General features: G+C 50.3%; 6 protein-coding genes across 6 annotated transcripts; 5 read left to right on the top strand and 1 right to left on the bottom strand.

Moving 5' to 3' along the window:
- Positions 1–3: 3 nt before the first annotated feature.
- On the top strand, positions 4–3,336 carry ATEG_01151 (chloride channel protein; the record flags this gene model as incomplete). Its single annotated transcript, XM_001208516.1, has 9 exons — positions 4–161; positions 225–754; positions 820–1,003; positions 1,036–1,126; positions 1,263–1,290; positions 1,346–1,437; positions 1,497–2,900; positions 3,027–3,066; positions 3,311–3,336. 9 exons carry the CDS (start codon positions 4–6, stop codon positions 3,334–3,336), a joined length of 2,553 nt encoding a protein of 850 aa, XP_001208516.1.
- A 997-nt stretch (positions 3,337–4,333) lies between these two features.
- ATEG_01150 (cytochrome P450) lies at positions 4,334–5,909 on the top strand (the record flags this gene model as incomplete). The annotated part of the gene is made up of 2 exons (XM_001208515.1): positions 4,334–5,426; positions 5,494–5,909. The coding sequence occupies 2 exons, from the start codon at positions 4,334–4,336 to the stop codon at positions 5,907–5,909; spliced, it is 1,509 nt and encodes a 502-aa protein (XP_001208515.1).
- Positions 5,910–6,295: 386 nt separating this feature from the next.
- Positions 6,296–7,074, top strand: ATEG_01149 (CTD kinase subunit gamma; the record flags this gene model as incomplete). Its single annotated transcript, XM_001208514.1, has 2 exons — positions 6,296–6,454; positions 6,511–7,074. The coding sequence occupies 2 exons, from the start codon at positions 6,296–6,298 to the stop codon at positions 7,072–7,074; spliced, it is 723 nt and encodes a 240-aa protein (XP_001208514.1).
- Positions 7,075–7,630: 556 nt separating this feature from the next.
- On the top strand, positions 7,631–8,806 carry ATEG_01148 (uncharacterized protein; the record flags this gene model as incomplete). Its single annotated transcript, XM_001208513.1, has 3 exons — positions 7,631–8,076; positions 8,137–8,552; positions 8,751–8,806. The coding sequence occupies 3 exons, from the start codon at positions 7,631–7,633 to the stop codon at positions 8,804–8,806; spliced, it is 918 nt and encodes a 305-aa protein (XP_001208513.1).
- Positions 8,807–9,107: 301 nt separating this feature from the next.
- ATEG_01147 (YagE family protein) lies at positions 9,108–10,755 on the top strand (the record flags this gene model as incomplete). Its single annotated transcript, XM_001208512.1, has 2 exons — positions 9,108–10,629; positions 10,679–10,755. The coding sequence occupies 2 exons, from the start codon at positions 9,108–9,110 to the stop codon at positions 10,753–10,755; spliced, it is 1,599 nt and encodes a 532-aa protein (XP_001208512.1).
- A 518-nt stretch (positions 10,756–11,273) lies between these two features.
- On the bottom strand, positions 11,274–12,065 carry ATEG_01146 (uncharacterized protein; the record flags this gene model as incomplete). Its single annotated transcript, XM_001208511.1, has 2 exons — positions 11,274–11,651; positions 11,706–12,065. The coding sequence occupies 2 exons, from the start codon at positions 12,063–12,065 to the stop codon at positions 11,274–11,276; spliced, it is 738 nt and encodes a 245-aa protein (XP_001208511.1).
- Positions 12,066–12,159: the final 94 nt, after the last annotated feature.

Raw genomic sequence — 12,159 nt, 5'->3', positions numbered from 1 at the left:
ACCATGTCGACGATGCATTCAGGGTCCGCTAACGGGCCTTCTTCCCATCCGCCCGAGTCCTCGAGCGAGCATTATCGGACGCTGAGTGAAGGGTACGAAGATGGGATCGCTGGGGACTCTCCGGATCTAGGGGACGCCTTGACAGGAGGGTTGCGAGAACCGTGAGTATCTGAAGCGATCCATGATAACTTGACTGCAAGGTGATAACAGTGTCGATTACCCAGAATATCCTTCAAGCGCAAACAGAAACAACCGTCGAAGTTCAGTCTGTCCAATCTATTCTCGAATACCGCCGAATCAGATATCGGACACTCTCGGTTCGGCCACACCAACCCCCGGAACGACCACGTGCCAGAAGATGCTTCTTTACTAGGAGGGACGGCAAATGGTGGAAATCTCAACGTGCAGAAAGAAAGTGGTTTCCTGGATTGGTATGTGGAAGGTCCCGGGCGACGAGTCGGATACGACGATCTGACGGCGATCGACTGGATCTTCGAGTACACCAAAGAGCGCCAACGGAAACGTCTACTCTACTCGAGTGGTCAGGGTCTAGTTGGGCATGCCCGTAGACTTCTCGATGCTGGCAATGTATGGTTGGTCTTGATTACGACTGGCGTGCTGGTCGGGATAATCGCGGCTTGCATCGATATCACAAGTAATTGGCTAGGCGACCTTAAGACTGGCTATTGCAAGAATGGGCCCGGTGGAGGCAAGTTCTACTTGAACCGAAGCTTTTGCTGTTGGGGCCACGAAGGTGAGTTTCCTATCATTTGATGAGCTCGCATTCGCATACTAACATGGCCTCTTCGTCCCAATAAGACCCCTCGCAGTGCCTGGACTGGACACCCTGGAGGAAGGCTTTCGGGGTGACTTCATCTGGTGGCGGGTTCGCGGTTGAGTACATATTCTACATCCTCTATTCTGTACATGCCTCGCGCTCTATTCGTTCGAGCTTGACTAATGCACTGACTAGGTCCTTTTTGCTGTTTGTGCAAGTGTTCTGGTTAGGAAATATGCGATATTTGCCAGGCACAGCGGAATTCCGGAGATCAAGACGGTGCTTGGAGGCTTCGTGATAAGGCACTTCATGGGACCTTGGACTCTTGTCATTAAATCTTTGGGCCTTGTGAGTGCATTAAATCGCCCCTTGTGTGCATCTGCTCACCTACGCAAAGTGCTTATCCGTGGCATCGGGTCTATGGCTTGGCAAAGAGGGACCATTAGTCCATGTTGCTTGTTGCTGCGCCAACTTAATGATGAAGCCGTTCGAGAGCTTGAATCATAATGAAGGTATGGGGAACGACCGTATAGCATTATACAAGAATAACCCTGACATCTTTTCAAGCCCGAAAACGTGAAGTATTATCTGCTGCAGCTGCCGCTGGTATTTCCGTTGCCTTTGGGGCGCCTATTGGGGGTGTCTTGTTCAGTTTAGAGGTATGCTATTTAGAGGATTCTACCTAGTAACCATTTGTGACGTATGCTAACTCATACAGCAACTCTCATATTATTTCCCCGATAAAACCATGTGGCAGAGCTTTGTCTGTGCCATGGTTGCCGCAGTGACGCTTCATACATTGAACCCGTTCCGTACGGGGAATATTGTGTTATACCAAGTTACTTATACTCGAGGTTGGCATCGCTTTGAGTTGATTCCGTTTTTTATCCTTGGGATTATGGGGGGGTTGTATGGTGCGTTTCTCATACGCATGAATCTCAAAGTTGCTAGATGGCGACGAACCCGAGTTTGGTCTCAACCGATCTTGGAGGTTGTCATTGTCGCTCTTGTCAGCGCTCTGATTAATTTCCCAAACATTTTCATGCGCTCTCAAAACTCAGAACTTGTCCATTCCCTCTTTGCGGAATGTGGGGATGGTACAGAGGATCCTTTTGGCCTGTGCAAACCTGGAGCTGCCTCGGGTGGTACAATAGCCCTTTTGCTGGTGGCGGCCGTACTAGCTTTCTTCCTTGCCTCAGCAACCTTTGGCCTGGATGTTCCTGCTGGTATCATCCTGCCTTCTGTCGCCATTGGGGCTTTGTACGGGCGTGCTTTGGGTACAGCATTCAAGATTTGGCAAGCAGCTTACCCAAAATTTTTCCTGTTCAGCAACTGTGAGCCTGATGTGCCCTGTGTCACTCCAGGCATATATGCCATCATAGGCGCTGCTTCAGCTCTTGGTGGTGCTACTAGGATGACTGTCTCAATTGTCGTCATTATGTTCGAGCTCACTGGTGCGCTTACCTACGTCATTCCTATCATGGTTGCCGTGATGCTGTCCAAGTGGTGTGGGGATATTTTTGGCAAGCGTGGTATCTATGAGTCGTGGATTCGGCTGAACGAGTATCCATTCCTTGACGACCGCGACGACTTAGCACCTCCCGACGTGCCAGCCAACAAGGTGATGACTTCTGTTGATGACCTTACAGTTATCGTCGCTGTGGGCCATACAATTGATAGTCTCCGGAATCTTCTCCTAACAACATCCTATCGTGGTTTTCCCGTGGTAACTGACACGTCAAATCCCATCTTATTGGGCTACATTTCACGCAACGAACTCTCATTTGCTCTGAAATATTCATCTTCGCCTGCTGATCGCGAGCTGTCTGGTGAGACGCAGGTGTTTTTCGCCCATCAGCCGTTCGCAGACCCCACGGAAACCCTCGATCTACGACCTTGGATGGACCAGACCCCGATCACCCTGAATAGCGGCACGAGTTTTCTTATTGTACTACGCATGTTTCGCAGGCTGGGCCTGCGGTACGTTATATTCGCTGACAAGGGGGTCCTTAAAGGGCTCCTCACGAAGAAGGATGTTTGGTCTATTGTTAATGGATATGAGCTCCGTAAGGATGAGCCTTCTGGAGAACATGTATTCCGTCATGCACATACGGCTGAAGAGGTTGGCTTGCTTGATAGTGATACCCGGACAAGCCTTGCGAGCTCCATGGAGAGACGGACATCGTTTTGATCTGGCGCTGCAGGGCTCAATCTTACTGCGGAAGTTACATCACTGCACATGGTGTAGGTTGATTGGAACAGACTTTTGTTGATTATTCTGTGCGATAGTGAGTTTTTATTTGTGTTACATAGACATGCTCGGATATGACTGGATACCTTGGTGGTGTACTCGATGAGGCGTTTTGGCTTGACAGTTTTTGCAATTTCCATATATTGAAGCATTACTTTTGCACCTTAGATGATAATGTATCTTAATCGCAATATATAAGGCATGCATTTTGGGTGGTATTGAACGAGCTGTTTTTGTGGGTTTATTATCCAACGTATATTGTTTGACTGGATTTTGAATAGTGAAGACTCTCTCCACCCGGATTTAGTTCGGGCTTCTTGAAGCTCCCCCATTATGAATTACTATATGCCTTTTGACGTGTCCGGAAAATAAAAGAAGATAACCCCACTGTTCACACCGCTTGACAACCCTTACCTCCAAAAATTTATCTACAAGTCTCAACGCAAAAGCGATCTGATGGAGAACTTGTACGGCTTTGGACCGGGATATGCGTGGCAAGTCTGATCCCTCACGTATCCCTGGCCAGTTCATACTCAAAGAATACGCACGATGAGATGCATATTGTAATGCAAAACCTAAAGGCTATGCAATAGGATCACATCCGACATGGACGACGCTTACGAGGTACATGTAGTGGACTAGGGCTGAGCCTGTTAGCTGTACTGATATAAATATCAACATTGCGAATACATCGGCCATCTAGAGGACTTATGTAGTGAGCTCGGGGCTGAAACAAAAAGCTAGATAGGTATGTACTACTGATGCTAATGCAAGGGGGTTTCAGCGGTGGGTAATATGCATCTGTCGGTTACTCCGTATGTTGACCGTCAGAGTACGGGCTGGCCTACAATATATTTGGGTTTATGGCTTGGCCGATTCCACGTCCATGGGTCCATTGCTCTTAACTTCGCTAGGTGCGTTGTACATGCGATATTCCATCATAATGCCCAAATATGACAGTAAGGAGGGAGGTAGCAAAGGCTAGTATGATCGGATATTCCCGGGGTATATCGCATTGAGCATGGACTAAAGCATCAAGCCATGCGTTTATTAAAGCATGCAAAGGGCGAAAGTAGAATTTCAGTATATCTAGCCTGTCTTGACGTTTGAAGATCTGATATCTAAGTACAAAAGTCGTTGCATCGAAGATCTGACACAGAATATGACGAAAAGCTAGTTGGGTTTCCGGCGTGCATATCTCAAGAAGATTTTTGTGATGGCGAAGAAATTTCTATGTGCATATAAAAGTTGTTATTACCCTCAGCCCTTCAATGCATCTTGCATCTAAACCTTCAACCTCGAAAATGGTGATAAGCGCCCTGGTATCTGTTGGACCCACCACTTTTCTAAAAGCCCTTTTCGGGTTTGTTGCTCTGTATTTCGCTATCCTTGCCATCAAACAAAAATTAGCACTCAGAGCTTCAGCTGGACATGCAGTTCGCACTCGGGGCAGGCCCTTCTATGTCGGTCTGGACATGCTTTGGGAGACTCTCACCCATGCCAAAAAACATCAATTTCTCGACCTTCAACGGACTCGCTTTCGGAGATATGGCAATACTTTTAGCACCAAACGGCTCGCAACTACGGTTATCACGACGTGCGAACCCTCGAACATAAAGACGATTCTATCGCTGCGGTTCAAGGACTACGAGCTCAAACGATTGAGCTCATTTGGTCCCCTCCTAGGGAAAGGTATCTTCACCACAGATGGAGCCGAATGGATGAAATCTCGTGCCATTCTTCGTCCAAATTTCGATAAACCCCAACTTGTGAATCTTGAAATGTTCGAGAGTCTAATGCAGGAGATGTTCAAATTGATCCCGGATAACGGTGATACCGTTGACCTTCAGAAGCTCTTCTTTTGTTACACAGTTGACTCTGCTACCCACTTCCTTTTTGGACACGGCGTCCATTCTTTGAGAAAGCTCCGTCTCGGCAGCGCAGGAGACGACACGGAAATCCAATTTGCGACTGCCTTCAACTATGCGCAAGGCTCGGCCAGAATAAGACACCGTCTTGGTCCCTTGAAGGCGCTTTACCATGACCGCAAAGCGATGGAGTGTAACAAGATCTGCCATCAGCTTGCCGAGGAATGTATAGACAAAGCTTTGCAGGCTCAGGCCGATGGTGCGTCAGGCAAGAAAAAGCGATATATATTCTTAGAAGAGTTACTTGCCCAGACGAACGACAGACGAAGGATTCGGGATGAGCTGCTGAACATCCTACTGGCCGGACGGGATACAACTGCTTCCTTACTGAGTAACCTGTTCTTTATGCTGGCAAGACACCCGCATATCTGGCAGAAGCTCCGCACAGAAGTTGCCAACCTTGATGGGCAAACACCAACATATGACCAGCTGCGGTCCTTCAAGTACCTCAAGTACTGCCTAAACGAATGTACGATGCTCCCTTTATCTGTGATCACAAGAATATTGACGAAGATCACTAACACTAACACTTTCAGCTCTCCGGGTTCATCCTGTTATTCCTGTCAACGCTCGATTCGCCACCAAAGACACTGTTCTCCCTGTTGGAGGTGGTCCAGATGGTCAAGCCCCTGCGTTCGTGCCACGGGGATCAATGATCGTATATGATGTATACAACATGCATCATCGGCAGGATCTTTACGGTCCTGACGCTGACGAGTTTCGACCGGAGCGGTGGGAGCACCTAAGACCACGTTGGGAGTATCTTCCATTTAATGGGGGGCCGCGGATCTGCCTCGGTCAGCAATATGCGCTGACCGAAGCTGGATATGTCACGGTACGGTTGGCACAAAGGTATCGGACTCTGGAGAGTCGAGACCCTTATCCGTGGGTGGAAGACCTAACGTTGGCTTTGTCCTCTAAGAATGGGACTCATGTGTCCTTGATGACTTAGAGCATCGCCTCTAGATGAGTGCGGACGAGTTCTGGACATGATAGCCTTAGCATAGTTGCAGGGCTCATACATGGGGAATCGACGATTTCGCAATGACTTTAAGGAATAAATCTATCCTTCTTCTTAATCAACTCATTCCATCACGACATAGCTTGTGGCACGCATGAGCCAGAAAGTGAAAGCACACTCTAAGCTCATGGTTCCTGGCGTAGTCATGATCTTATCAACGTCGCTCCAAAGGCGGAAGATATCCCCTTTTTCTGCCAGATTAAATACTCACCGCCTTCTCCAGCACCAGATCAGTCGTCTTTGCCGCCAAACCCTCCATATTTGGTAACCGTCTCGGGCCTTATCATACCATAAAGTAGGGCCTAATACCAAGCAATATGATGGCAGATCCATTTGAGGTGCGGATGCGCTTTACCGCACAACTGCAGCACCTCAACGCCTCGGTGACTTCGTCTCAGAAAGCCGCGCACTATGCGCTCAAGTACCGCGACATGGATGAGGACCTCCATTCCTGTATATTGGAGCAACTGGAAAGAGTACGTATGTTCTATTACATCTACCGAACTGGTTTCTAATGTCAAGTCTCACTCAGAACAACATGAACAACCGCGCCAACATCATGTATTTTATCGAACAATTCTGCGAGATGGCAACAAAAGAAGACCACCCACCATACGTCCGCATGATCCAGCGGGATATCTTACGAGTAGTCGATGCTGTCGCGCCCGCGGATGGGTCAGGAGCTGCCAACGTGAAGCATGTGCGACGGGTGATCAACGGTCTGCGGAGCAAGTCGATTCTCTCGGCGGAGACGGTGGCGGAGATCAATGCTGGGCTGAAAGATCGTGAATCGCACGCGGCACATCTCGACCTAGAGGGAGAAGAAGCGCCGGAGGACAGTGCGAACTCAAAAAGTGCAGCACAGCGAGGCTCGCGGGCGAACGGGATGCGCGTGGACAAGAGGCAGATCGAACAGCGCATCGAGGAAGATCGGGAGCGGAACAAACGGCTGCGAGAGAGCATGTGGACTGTCCGTGGTGATGATGGTGATGAGCATGGAAGGTTCTGGGATGAGGCCAGCGATATCGGGGAGGATGACTTTCTGGCTGCCAATGAAGAGCTCATGGAACGTCAACAAATGGCTTCCGCTGCATGAGCTGACTCTTTGTCTCCACAAGTTCTCGCGCAGATACTATGAACTGTGCCGACCGTTTAGTTGGTTCGAGGTGCTCTTGGAAGGCGGCGTTCTACGGTCTACGAATTTACATACACCAGGTTTGGCACGGCAGGCGTTTTGTTTCACAGAACATGAGCGGGCATGCATATAAGTGGGTTTGACTGTACGATACCAATCTATTTTCGATTTCACAAGCTGGATATACCTACCTTAGCTATTGGCATGATCGCATATTACTAGACCAGGTAAATGGAAACGGCTCTCGGATTAACGTAGTACCGAGTGGGTTTGATGGACCCACTTAGATTTTCCCAAATCTTGCGCCGAATCTGGGCGCAACAATATTTCTCCATGCGATTTTGTTGTTGCAGTGGATTCATATCGGGGTTTTTTTTGATCCTCTATGTTTTCTCACATTGTCACAGCAGCAAAGGGTTTATTCGCTCGTCAATCGTCAAACGAACCCCCCTCCACGCAGCCCGACAGCTCCCCGATAAATTCCTCAGCGCTGAGTGCACCCGCCGACAACTCGAAAATGGTCACAGCTACTCGACGACGGACCTTTTCTCCTGTCCGTCCCGCTGCGGAGACAAACGACAATGGTGCTGAGAAGAAGAATGGCAAGCGGAAATCTGGTGCCGTCAACACGGCTGTTGAGGTCCAGGTCATAAAGAAGAGGAAGACTAGCCCCGAGATAACGCCTGAGGAAGACGCCTCGCAAATCGAGGAGCCCCAGCCACAACAAGAGGCGAACGCCGAAACTGAAGAGAAGGCCGCGCCCCCTGCGAAGAAGCATTTTCGGTTTGACAGCGAAGAGCCGGAGCTGCCTGTAGAAATTCCTATGGAAGGGCCAGAGAAGCAGCCGGAGCCTGCGGAGGAGGACAGCAGTGACGATGATGAAGCGCCCGAAGCAGTGGACAACTCCGCCGAGATGTCCAGGCTCAGACAAGAAGCAAAGAAGCAAGAGGAAATCAAGCAAAGGTTGGCTCTCCGGGACACCGGCTTGCATTCTCTAGATCATGCTTGCTAACTCTTCTACAGAGAAGAACAGTTGAAGAGAGAAAAGCGAAAAAAGCTTGATGACCTGCGCAAAGCACAAGCGAAAGCAGCGAACAAAAAGAAGGAGATCCTCGCTGATGACCTATCCGAGAGCACGGCGACTCTTCAGGGTTCCATCACCCAGGATGCTCGACGAGCTGCTCTTCCAGCGCTCCTTCCGGACGATATCCTGAATGCCGCTCCTGTGGCTAGACCCCCTACACCCCCGGCAGATGGAATGGATATTCTACAGAAGAAGCCCAATAAGCTGAAGTTCCTCGACAAAAAGGAGAAGCGCCCTAAGGATGTGCACATGGGTGATGTCACCATTCGAGTTTTGGATGACAATGTTCCACGCAAGACGTCGAAGACAACACTGCCACCCAAGTCGTCGAAAGCTGGATTGAACAGCAAACAGGGTTGGTTAAACCGCGCTCGCAGCACTGGACATGTGAATGGTTTACGGAGGACCACCGGTGGTCCATCCGGATTTGTACGCCGATAGAATCTTATGTGATGGCAGGGTCGCACAAAAGGGATTGTCTATAATACGAGCATTTGTTTTTGGTGGATAGAAAACAGCCCGAAATCTTGATGGTCTCGTTACTTGTATATAGAATGGACAGCAAAAGCTAGTTCTTGGGTGATTCCATATGTCTTCAATTCGTTCTGAAAACATTGGTAATGATAATAGCAATAATCTATCTCCCTAGGGTATACTGAGATAGAACTTAAGCCAGTTGAACTTCTATAGAATGGTTGTTGATATTGTCATGATCGGATGTTCTGGAATAACCGGATTTGGCAGGCGGGCGCACGTGCTGGAGAAAGAAGCTTGGAGCTTTCAGTTTGCATCCACTTCCTTTTCGCCTTTCACTCATTCCTGCGTCCGCAGGTTTCCCATTCAAAATCCCAATCCCGTCCTTTAATGGGGGAATTGACTTTACTCCGACATCCACATCTCTCCGCCCAAGATGACTTCGACAGCAGAGACCACCCCGCTACTCCCCCAGCACCAACAACGGTCGCAATCCTCCAATACGTCACCGCGAGCGACCCGTCCTCCGCGGACAGTGACCTTCAACCCTCTAGCGACTGTCAGCACGTACCATGATCCCACGTCCGCTGATCCGACGTTCGGATCGTCACGTTCAACGCAATCCACCGCCTCTTCATTTCCTGCTGGCCAGGGCGGGCAGCAACGCCCAAGCGGACTGTCCGCATTGAACAGCAAACTACGCCGTCGCAACAGTCATGGAGCTCCTTACAGCACGGCAATCGCTTCTACGACTACCACACCGAAAATTGGACCGCAACGAACTACAAAAACTGCACAGAAGCTGAAACTGCTTCCGGATCCTGTCACAGCTGAGGAAGCTCTCGAGGGCGACTTTCCATCGGATGTATACTCGCAAATCACTCGAATCAAGGAACCGACAGCTCGAAGTCATGCTGCACGGTTGGGGAAAGCGGACCGAGACCGGCTACCAAGAGTGACGGCTTACTGCACAGCCAATTCCTACCGACTCGACGGGGTGATTCGCTTCCTTAAGGCTCGTTCCAAGACGCGGGGGGCTAACCCGAAACTGTATGATGAATGTGTCTACTCGCCGTACGATTATCAATATGAGGACAAACAGAATGGGAGAAGCGTCTCTGAAAATCACATGAGTACAGGGAACAGCAATCCGTCTGAACGGATCTCTCCAGAGCGCAGGTTTTCTGACAGCGTGGTGGAAATCGAGGACAATACTAAGTCCCGCAGAGAAGACCTCATCGATCTCCACGTATCGAGTGAACAGTCTTCGAATTTTTCCCACCGGCCTGAAAGTGCCATTTCAACTTCCGAGTCGCAAACCCCCGATTTTGACACTACAATCCACACGCCCGAGGTGTTCCTGTTTGACTATGGGACGGTCGTCATATGGGGAATGTCACCAGCGCAAGAGTCGCGCTTTTTGTCCGACATCTCCAAGTTCGCAGCCTCCATCTTAAGTCCGGAGGATACCCAGGTCGAGAATTTCAACTTCTACTATGCCCGTGAGTACCAGGCACGCATATACAACGACTTCATCTCGCTTCGCGATCCCCGAAACCACATGATCAAGCTGGCTATCTCCCATGCCTTAGCCCAGTCTGTAAAAACGTCACTGTTCGAAGATCTTGTCTCGGAAACAATCACAAATACCGCCCCTCTGCCTGCGCAAATCGCTCAAACTGGTAGTGTCAACCTCACGCGTCGCCAAATCAATATGCAAATCGGCGAGCTATTTATCCTGCGGATCAATATTCACCTGCAGGGCTCAGTCCTCGACAGTCCAGAACTGATGTGGGCTGAGCCACAGCTAGAACCGGTCTACCAGGCGGTTCGGAGTTACCTTGAAATGGATCAACGGGTGAGCCTTCTTACCGAACGGTTGGACGTCATCGCCGATCTTCTGGCCGTTCTGAAAGACCAACTGACTCATCGCCACGGCGAGTACCTGGAATGGATTGGTAAGTTGTTCTCCGTGAATCTCAATCAGGCAGGTCTGACCTATATTAGTGATTGTTCTTATCGCCGCTGAGATTCTCGTCGCCGCCATCAACATTGTGGTCGATCTGTATGCCGGAGTTGATTAGTATATGAAGCATAGATCTACCTACATCTGTGACATTACATGTCGATATCCTCTGCACACCGAGTTCATACTTGCATCATTGATTTGAGCCAATGCTATCGGAGATTACCGGGCATGGAGTTTGGGGAAATGCATTTCGATCAAATTTGACAGTGAAATCTGCATGTACTATAATAGCTGAGCATGCTGTACAGCCATGCGAGAAGTATCCACGCAACCAGATACGGTCTACTTTCAACGAAGGCATATTAAGCACCACAGCCAGCGATTAACATTGCAAGTCTAAGTCATAAGAATATTCGGCTCTTCTCACGGCCAATAAAGCTAAAGATGGATGCAACACGTCTTGCCATTTTCCAGAAGTCACGGTAAAAAAGGAGCAGTACGCGTCTCCTCGATAAGCACATAAAATAGATAACCATGCAACAAACTCCCGTCTTAAAGATACCCCAAATTATACCGAAAAGCATAAACCCAATGACAGAAACCGTGGAAAAACAACACCAGCCCGCGACAGGATCACCCCTGGCTCTCCTCTTTTGGTTCTTTGGCATCCATATCCATCGGCGTAGTCGGCTCCGCAGACGCATCTGCCGCGCGTTCCCCCGGGCCAGATTCCGGATTCTGACTACCACGTTCGCTGGCATTCGACCCGTTCGCGGGTGGGTGGTCGCCCTGGATGCGGAAGGACGAGGTCATCTCATCCTGCGACGGAGCGGGGGCTAACCGGGGCAGAGAGCCCGGGGCTGCCGCACCGCCGGGGGTGCCGGGGGCGTTGCTAGCGGACGCGGCGAGGTCATCATCGCCGGCGACATCGGGGTTGATGTTGGATTTGCGGGAGCGTTTGGCACGGAGAGGGCGTTCCTGGGGCTTTTCCTCACAACACTCTGTTAGTGCCTGACTTCATTCAAATCCAAATCCAATCGAAACCAAAGGCCAATGCAAACTTACCGTCGGCGGCTGCTCCTCGGAGCTCCCCTCCGTCTCGTCCTCGTAGTAGGCGGCGGCGGCGTGGCGCTTCTCGCCGGCGATCTCATTCAGGGCCTTGACGTTGGACACCATGGCGGCGGCGCGGGCATGCAGCTCAGGATGCACGCCGGCCTGGGCCTCCTCGGCCATGCCGGTGACGCTGGCCAGGCGCTCGAGCAGGATGCACGACTCGAGGCGCATTTTCTGGATGTATTGGCGGCCGCGGTGGTTACGGACGCGCATGAGCTCGTTCTCGGCCTCCACCTCGTTGAGGCGCTTCTTCAGTGCGATGCATTTGCGCTTGTAGGCGATCTCCACGCTGGGAGGGTTGGTGGATGGCATTGAGGTGGTGTGTTTGGAAGGTTCCATTTGCGATTGACTGCTCTGTGTGGGTGGTTATGGGTTGGGGGCGATGTTTTGAAGAGAGTGCGTGTGG

The sequence above is a fragment of the Aspergillus terreus genome, genomic scaffold, assembly GCF_000149615.1.
Source record: "Aspergillus terreus NIH2624 scaffold_2 genomic scaffold, whole genome shotgun sequence".
In the NCBI taxonomy this organism is placed as follows: domain Eukaryota; kingdom Fungi; phylum Ascomycota; class Eurotiomycetes; order Eurotiales; family Aspergillaceae; genus Aspergillus; species Aspergillus terreus.
The sequence above is the reverse complement of the archived record's forward strand: the minus strand, read 5'-3'. Positions and strand labels throughout refer to the sequence as shown.